Source organism: Tachysurus fulvidraco, chromosome 1, assembly GCF_022655615.1.
Source record: "Tachysurus fulvidraco isolate hzauxx_2018 chromosome 1, HZAU_PFXX_2.0, whole genome shotgun sequence".
NCBI lineage: Eukaryota > Metazoa > Chordata > Actinopteri > Siluriformes > Bagridae > Tachysurus > Tachysurus fulvidraco.
The window spans coordinates 15,906,540-15,916,289 of NC_062518.1; the positions used below are offsets into that span (position 1 = coordinate 15,906,540).

At 40.5% G+C, this 9,750-nt stretch overlaps 1 protein-coding gene across 1 annotated transcript in view; it reads right to left on the reverse strand.

Annotated features, from left to right (window-relative positions):
- tp53bp2b (tumor protein p53 binding protein, 2b) overlaps positions 1-2,466 on the reverse strand; it is a 31,455-nt gene extending 28,989 nt beyond the window's left edge. Inside the window, exon 1 of the mRNA XM_027168495.2 lies at positions 2,023-2,466. Within this exon, the coding sequence (XP_027024296.1) occupies positions 2,023-2,031 (9 nt within the window). The 5' untranslated portion in view covers positions 2,032-2,466. The remainder of the gene's footprint in view (positions 1-2,022) is intronic.
- Positions 2,467-9,750: the final 7,284 nt, after the last annotated feature.

A 9,750-nucleotide genomic window follows, 5' to 3' on the forward strand; every position in this document is an offset into this window, starting at 1 on the left:
CTCATTTCTAATGCTTATTGAGATGAAAATGAAACGTACAGCCCTGCGTTAGTGAGAAATCCATCACCAGGCAGCAAACACAACACGAGGGTTAAAGTCTCCAGTGAAAGGGAGGTTACCATGGTAACTGTTGCCATGGCAACATGGCCCCTGACAACATTTGGTGCTATGCAGAGAAGAGCTTTTGCGCCTAAAGGCTCTGCTACTTCAGTAAAAACTGATGTTCTGTCATATTTGGCGTGTCATGGGAACAGATTTAAACACAGATCTCAGTGACCCGAACGAGACGAAAGGGTTAAAATCAGAGCGAAATTAAGGTCTTTCCCAGGACAACCTTTGTGCCGAGAGGGGTTCAGGAGTCGAGTTACCTTGAGCTAAATGTCATTTAATCCAGCTTCCACATGCTAGGCGTACACTCACCTGTCAAATCATGCTTATTAGGCTACAAAAAAATGTCCATTTAGAGCGAGTTAGGCTCTGAGTCACGCAACATCCCGCACTAAGCAGCAAAGACCAGCTGTTCAGCTTCCTCTAGGGAACTGCTAACAATGCAAAATGCATTTTGGGGGCAACGTGTCGAGTTTAAACAATAGACGGTAGTTCCCTAAATGGCACTAAGCATGGAAAACCCCAGTTCACTCTAAACAATGAGCTCCAGATACAGAGCAGAAATCAAGAATATATTCCCACACAAAACAGCAGGATGTGACGGTATACAGTACACTGCCAGTAAAAAGGGGCAAAAAACTGCACTGTTGCTTGTTAACCATCAACATGACCTGTTTTATACTTGTAAAGCTACATGCGTAAGGATTAAAGGTGCAACATTGGTCCTTAGACACATAAGCATTTTTATTACCACAGACTCAGGCACAATTCTGCCTACTGTATGTACAAACCAAGTCTTCATGAAGGTGCCACCCCAATGACATGTAAAAGTGCAGCTTGGTAGCTTAAAATATAGTTTTATTGTTATATAATAATAATAATAATAATAATAATAATAATAATAATAAATATTGTATGCCATGACAAATGAAAATAAAAATACAATCTGCCATTTTCACTTATTACGATGTATGTATGACTATTAGTTTTGTTCTTTAGCTGCATTTCCAGCTTTAACGCTATGATTAGTATGAAGCACTGGAAGGGAGTTGTTGAGCAGATTGCCTTTCTATAATTAGCTCAAATAGGCATGCAGGGACGTGTGTTAACAATCTGATACAATCCGGATTGGGAATTGCAGGGAATGCTGGGATTCTCAAAGAAAAGCTTGTAGCAGACGAAGCTAAACGTTTGCACGCTGCAAAGGTCCAAAGTGGTGTTGGAATCTGTGGGCATGTGTGAATGACTCCTGCAATACTGACCTTTGCTTTAGAGAAATGTCAGGCTGTCCAGATTGATACTAGGCTACGAATACAGCAGCGGCGATGATCGAATGTAAAAAAAAAAAAAAAAAAGCATGCTAATGGACATAATGGACAAAACTTCTCTATTCCATCAAGTTCACTCTGAAGATCGTTTGTGTGTCACTTTTCTGCATCACACTGAGTGATGATGTGAGCAGAACATAAGACATTTAAGGATTTATCTGACATGCAGAACACAATTTTACTTCACTGCACAGTTAAAGAGTTCAGTTTCATGTCTAATGACTCTAAAGTCGGGACACTAAGGAAGGACACTAAAATCGGACAAACTTTAATGCACTTGCGACAGTAATATATCACACGGTACGATGTGTACAGACGGTATATCGCGCGCCTCGGTACTATATACCGGTCCCAATGAGAACCCATAAATTCCGCTCGTGACAGGATGTTTGTTCAGATTTAAGCTGATAAACACGGGCATTTCCTTTTCAAACTGAACACACACACACACACACACACACACACACACACACACACACACACACACACACACACACACACACACACACACACACACACACAGTTTGACACAGAAATCAGAGCCATACCCAAACTGGACATTTTTCAGCTTTTCGGTAACACTCACCGGCATCATACTGTCAGTCGTGTATTAAATCCACGCAGTCCAATGCGTTGTGCTCGCTCGCTCGCGCACCTGCACCCCGTCCCCGGTGTGTGTACGGTATTGTTTTGTATTATTTCTCTCTCTCTCTCTCTCTCTCTCTCTCTCTCTCTCTCTCTCTCTCTCTCTCTCTCTCTCTCTATCCCTCTCTCTCTCGCCTTCACAAACCTGTTGCAGTCTGTACTTATTCAAAAATATCATCTAAATCTTTGTCTAATCATTAGTTCTCTCTCTCTCTCTCTCTCTCTCTCTCTCTCTCTCTCTCTCTCTCTCTCTCTCTCTCTCTTTCTGTGATGCACAGACACGCGCGCGGCTCGCGCTACCGGATCCACGCGTCCATCTTGCACTGGGAGCCGCACGCACGCATATCCGCGAGCGCTCACTGTCCTTCCCTCCTCCTTCACACCGGTGTGCATATATAACGTGTATTTCTGCCGTGCACTAAAAGGGGGGGCGTGTCTGTCCAAATGCAAATGAGATGCAAATAAGATGCCGTGCGCTTTTTGACGTCACAGACACGAATTAATTTCTGTGCTTAATGAAGTGCGCGCGCTCAGGGACTGACCTCGGATCTATTTGGTCATTCAATAATTTTTTCAACAACAAAAAAAAAATTCATAGTAAAACTGCTGTGATTAAAGGATTCTCTTCAGAGTGCTTTAAAAATAAATTATGTACTTTTATTGCGTATGCAAATTTTATTGTTAATCCTTATTTCATAAAACATTCTTGATTTACATTAATAAATACATTAATATCATATAAAAACATGCACTTGAAGTGTCTTGCTCACGATTGCACCCAATAATACACGTTCCTGACATAACAGACTTGCAGGTTTATTCATTTGAAGAATCAAATCATTCAGAATGCACACGCTCATAATGTGTACGTTTAAGGAATCGACTCAGCGAAGTGAGTCATATTGAATGCAATAAATGCAGTAAAACTTAACTTAACATTAAGATCACAGTAATAATATGTTTAGTTTAGTCCAACACTGTGGCATCATCATTTTGGTTTAAAATCTCTGAACCATATGGTCCAATCAATCAATCAATCAATCAATCAATCAATCAATCAATCAATCAATCAATCAATCAATCAATCAATCAATCAATCAATCAATCAATCAATCAATCAATCAATCAATCAATCAATCAAAGATAAACATCACATTCAAAGTCATGTTGATATCCCAGATTCTGTACATTGTGTTCAATCCTTCCTTCCCTTCCTCCAACCTTCTTCCTCCATCTCTTCCTCACCCTTGGAGACTCATGACTCATGGAGTGGAGAGAGACATAGCAGGTCATGCATTGTCTTCATCCATGGTAGCCTTTGCTCTCAGAGAATATACATGAATGTGTCCTTCTAATTTTTTTATTATAACCTGAATGAATTGAAGTCTATTATAGATTCCAGGACTGTTTATATCTAGTCAGATTCAAGCGTTTACATGGCTAATTTCCCCAATAACAGATTATTTCAGATCTAAACCACTATATTCAATCCGTTTGGAAGTTAATACGGATTAAGTTCAGTCAGATGATTGAGGTAGTTACATAAAGGATTTTTAATACGATTCAGATTTTAATGTAAACGTACAGAAGATTGTAATACAGTATACAGACGTCAGAGGGCTCCAGCTATCATCAGGAATAGCTAAACCGTGGTTGGTACTCAAAATATTAATAGTTACATGTGCTTTATGATTTTACATTTTACAATGATGTATTATATCGAAACATTACATCTACATGATAGTTAAAGATGGCTTCAGACACCAACACTGAAGAGTGTAAGCAGTCATATAACCGCCCAGGATAATAACAACCTGAACGATTCGATATATCGAATAAAAGAAAAGAGAAAAGACAGATTTTCAGTGTTGTGGGAAATATTTGAGCAGGTCTGAAAACGTTTTTCTGACATTGTTTCTAACAATGAAAATAAATAATCAAACCGTTTTAAAGAGACTAATCTGGCAACCCTGTTTCTAGCTGTAGTGATTTTTTTACAGTTACGGCAGAATTATTTATACAAACTGAATGGAAGGTAAGAAATGCAGGTGCAAGCAAAAAGAAAAGAAAAAGAAAGAAAAGAAAGGCACGGTTTTGTTAACAAAGCAACAACTATGTTCTGGCTGCATTAAATGTAATACACCATGTGTAAAATAAATAATAAATAAATAAAATACTGACACACAAAATATAATAATAAGAAAGGAAATAAGAAAGAAATATAATAATAATAAGTTTAATAATTAAAAAAAAAAACTAAAAATGAGTTAAAGAGCTTTTATACCATGAAGTAGTAGATTACAATTATTTAATAAACATACTTTCAATTGCCTGCTTTGTGAAATTATATAAGTAAGAAATAAAAATGCTTAAAGGTAGCTGATTATTATTATTATTATTATTATTATTATTATTATTATTATTATTATTATTATTATTATTATTATCGGACTTTGATATCTATCTATCTATCTATCTATCTATCTATCTATCTATCTATCTATCTATCTATCTATCTATCTATCTATCTATCTATCTATCTATCTATCTATCTATCTATCTATCTATCTATCTATCTACTTGTAGCTGCTGAAAGCAAACTAGAGCCTGCAGAGGGAGACAGAGATTCACTAACAGACATTGTGGGCTCTCTCTCTCTCTCTCTCTCTCTCTCTCTCTCTCTCTCTCTCTCTCTCTCTCTCTCTCTCTCTCTCTCTCTCCCTCTCTTTCTCTGTTTCTCTCTCTCTCTCTCTCATCATTTCTCTCTCTGTTTCTCTCTCTCTCTCTCCCTCTCTTTCTCTGTTTCTCTTTCTCTCTCTGTTTCTGTTTCTCTGTCTCTCTCTCATTATTTCTCTCCCTGTTTCTCTCTCTCTCTCTCTCTCTCTCTCTCTCTCTCTCTCTCTCTCTCTCTCTCTCTCTCTCTCTCTCTTTGTGCACATGAACAAGTTTTATAAAAAATATTTTTGCTATTTTGTTTCTTTGCATGTTTTCTGTTTCTATTCTGTTTCTATGTATTTATTTATTTATTACTAACTTCTGTTTAGAATTCTATGATATTATATCGAAGTGTGAAAAGAATCACCGTGCTGCATAGGAGCTATATATATATATATATATATATATATATATATATATATATATATATATATATATATATATATATATATATATATGTATATTATTAGAACTATAGTAATGACTCGATCTCTCATCTATTGGACATCTCACAACCGTACTAAATAAATAAAAGTAAGTTCTAATGAAGTCAAGCATAACATTGTATTTTTCCTTTCCACTGAAAGCTGATCTGAAGAATTAGTTCATCATCTTCAGATCTGATGTGACAGTCGGTCTAATCTGAGCTCAGTGGGTGACCATTAGCAGATGACATCATCTACACATAGCTAAAAGCATAAACAGTGCACACACACACACACACACACACACACACACACACACACACACACACACACACACACACACACACACACACACACACACACACACAGACACACACAGTCTCTTTACACTGATTAAGTTACTTTTTTCTTTACATTCCTCAGCCCTGACCACAATAACACAATAACACACTCACTTTAGACTCATGGAGCTGAACTACTTGGTGTGTTAGAGCGAGAAAACACTCTCCGTGTGCAGGATTGAGACACAGCTGCGCTTTTTCCACTGGTCTCGGTACAGAGCCAGGATCTGCAACTCTACTTGTGTCCACGAGATGGCGACGTTGAGCAGCTACGCAGAAAGGCGGCTTTCATTTTTCCAGCATCCGCATCTGTTCATCACCTGGCTTTAAGTACAAGGTGCAAGCAGGTGATTGAAGACAAAGTGGGGGAGACAAGAACAGAATGCACAAAGAAAGAGAAAGAGTGACAGAAGTGTGGATGTGGGGAGAATGAGCAAGAAGAAGAGAAAAAACACTGATAAGGAAAGAGAATAACGAAGAGAGGAGAAGACAAGAGAAGAAGTTACAATAAAATAAGAGAATGGGAGAATAGAAGGCAAATGGAGGTGAAAAGAGAAATAAATAAGTGAGAAAGAGAACCGGAAGAAAAACATTGTGAAGAAAAAACATGTAGGAAGCAAAGAGATGACACACTTATTAGAAGAGAGATAAAGAGATTAAAACGAGGAGAAAAGAAGAAAAGAAACGAGAGGAGTAAAAGAGAAAAGTGGGAAAGGGGAAGATGTGATGATGCAAAGGAAAAGGAGAGAGAGAGAGAAGAGAAAATAAATGAAGGTGACAGAGGAAAAGCAAAGAAGAATCTGAGCACAGGGGAAAGACAAAATACTAAAGAAACGAGAAGAAAAGAGAGGTGAAGGAAAGAAGGACGTTGGCACTGAGTGGCCTGGAACTGGGCGGTGCCTCTAGTGTGCACTCCGGGGGGTCGTGTCTCATTTGGAGAAAGAATCTCTCCATATCTGATGCTAACTCATCCTGAGTCACCCCTCTTTATTATTGCCCCCACCTCCATGGCAGATGGTGCAGTCCGCACCCCAAACCCCGCCTCAATCCAGAGACCATTGTGCCCCAGCATTAGGGGAAACAAGTGCCCCTCCTTTACCCCTCTCACTCACTCACTCACTCTTTGTTTAACTATTGTATTGTCTGTTTACTGAGATTTGCTATTCTCTCTCTCTCTCTCTCTCTCTCTCTCTCTCTCTCTCTCTCTCTCTCTCTCTCTCTCTCTCTCTCTCTCTCTCAAATGCTTGAGTCATGGATGAGTTTCATAAAATATAACTTGACCAGGAACCTGATGATCCAAAACCTGAGACTCTGAAAAGTTCTTCCTTCTCCCTCAATTCACATCAAGTTACATCCCATTTTCGCAGCTTTAATATTCATTCTTTAAGAATGAAACATGATTTCGACCAAAGACATCCAGCCAATCAGTATAGGGAGGCATGTCTACTCACCCTGTTGCTTCATAAAGCTCCGCCTCTTACACAATTGCACTAGCAGTCAGGTGCGTTAGAGTGGCTTTAGAAAGCTCGGGTAAGTGATGATATGATCACGTGTGTTGAAAAGTAGCTCACAGTTTAGTGATCTGAATCTAGTGAACATTGACATTTTGTCAATTGTTCAAAACAGAGAATGAGTTCCAGGTTTATTCATTCATTCATTTATTCATTTTCTACCGCTTATCCGAACTATTCTCGGGTCACGGGGAGCCTGTGCCTATCTCAGGCGTCATCGGGCATCGAGGCAGGATACACCCTGGACGGAGTGCCAACCCATCACAGGGCACACACACACTCTCATTCACTCACACACTCACACACTACGGACAATTTTCCAGAGATGCCAATCAACCTACCATGCATGTCTTTGGACTGGGGGAGGAAACCGGAGTACCCGGAGGAAACCCCCGAGGCACGGGGAGAACATGCAAACTCCACACTCACAAGGCGGAGGTGGGAATCGAACCCCCAACCCTGGAGGTGTGAGGTGAACGTGCTAACCACTAAGCCACCGTGCCCCCCTCATCATAAACACTAAAATAATCAACTGCTTGTTTACTACTTCTTGTCTACCAGGTTTGTTTTTCAGCAAACAAACTCTGCCCCAAGAACAAAGATGGTAGCACTGCACATTTTTTGATCACCACCGTGTTATGTAACAGCTCAGGGATTTCCTGGTCCCTCAGATAATATCCATAACAACAGGCACAGGTTCCTCTGGGGACTTACGGCACACGCCATCCCTCCGGGGGTCTTGACCTCATGACCTGGGGGTAGGGAGCAGTCAAAGGTCACTGGACAGTGAGGAAGAAGGCAGGGGGAAGGGCCGAGGGGACGCTCGAGGATCGAGGTCATTCGCCAAAGGTCATCACATTTGCATAGCATTAGGGTGCTGAGGGTCAGCACGAGCAACGCAAACAGCAACAAATCAATACTCGTTTCTATTTCAATAGAACCTTATGGTAGCGCTGCAGCTTCAAACGATCCTCACATTGCAACGGTGACTCCTTGTTTTTGTTTTGATGCTTTCTGCTTATTCTCAGTTACTTCTTCTGTTTTGATTTTGTTCTACATCACAGGATGTGCTCAGGATGCAAAAAAAAAAAAATAAGAGCACAGAGTAGGAAATGGGGGAAGAAATCAATACTTGTCCTGTATGAGAAATGAGAAGACATGGAGGTAATAGAACAAGAACGTGAGAGAAGGAATATTCAGGACGAAAAAAGAGAAAGGAAGGTTTTTTTTTCTTTCCTCCATCTTTTTTTCTTCCACTAATCTGGATTTCAATCTGCTTTGTTCCTGCATGGCAGCAAAGTTCACTCTTTTTCTCCAGCACACCTTCTCGTATCACTCAGATAAATACTCTGGCGTATTTAATACACCACCTTTCCTAAAACTTTGAGTAGTTTATGTGTTCGGAGATTTGTCTGTTTCAAATTTTAAAGCTAGAAGGCACGAGAGATTGAGTGTGAGAGAAATACAGGAGGGGCAGTTTTCAAAGAGGAATGGAGGGGGGCGTTGGTCACTCCGCACACTCTTGCCCCACTTGCCCACCCCATCTCCCAGCGGGGGGACCAGAGAGGACGAGAAGGAACGAGGCAGCTCCATCTCTCTCTTTCGCTCCGTTAACTCGGCCTGACAGGGGAGAAGAAGGAGGAAAAGGGGGAGGGGCCTCAGCCCATGAGATCCACCAATCAGAGTCTGAACTCACTATCGGCCACTGGGAAGAAGGCGGAAAAAACAGGAGCTGGTGCACTTCTCTTCTTTCATCCCTCCTTCCTTTCCTTCTCTCCCCTTGGGCATGAGTAGGGTCTCTCCTCATCTTCACACTGCCACACCTCTGCTTCTCTTCCTGCACAACGCATCCACAAGGTATTCCATCTCTCCTTCTTTCTCTTCATCTTTCTTTTTTTTGGAGTGTTTGGTGCAACTTTTTTTTCTTGTGTGTGTAAGTGTGTGTGTGAGTGTGTGTGAGTGTGCGCGTGTGTGTTCGAGTGTGAGCTTTCCACAATCTTCTCATCTGAGGAGTGAAACCTGCTCTGTATAATGCTTCTCTCTGATTGGATCACGACTTACAACCTTTTAAATCCATGTATCATCTGTGAAGGTTCTCACTTTTGCATAGTAATTTAATTACAGTCATTTCTGAAGCTTTTGAAGATGCCGAAGTAATGAACAGGACGATTAGCATTTCTGTCTCGGGTGCATGTGCAGCGATGCCACATGGTACATTTGATGCTGCAACACACACACACACACACACACACACACACACACACACACACACACACACACACACACACACACACACACACACACACACACACATACACACACACACACACAAACTGAATGGATATGATTTCGAATTTGGTTCCTAGTTTTGCTCATGTTTTTTTTTTTGTTGTTTTTTTTTTCATGCTAGGGAACCGGACTCACCTGAAGTACTTTATATAAAAGTGTGTGAGTGACAAGATCAGCTTCATCGCTGTATTCGATTTAAAGATTTGTTTTTTTCCCCCAAGTTGTTGAGCTTTAATAACTCTTTCCTTTGGTCTGAAAGCTGTCCGAATCACCATCAGTGATGTGACCGACTCCACATGGCAGATCAGGGCAGGGCAAGGCGACGCTTTCCCACCTCAAACAACACATGTGATTAAAAAAACTGCTGTATTTATGCATCTTCTGTAAT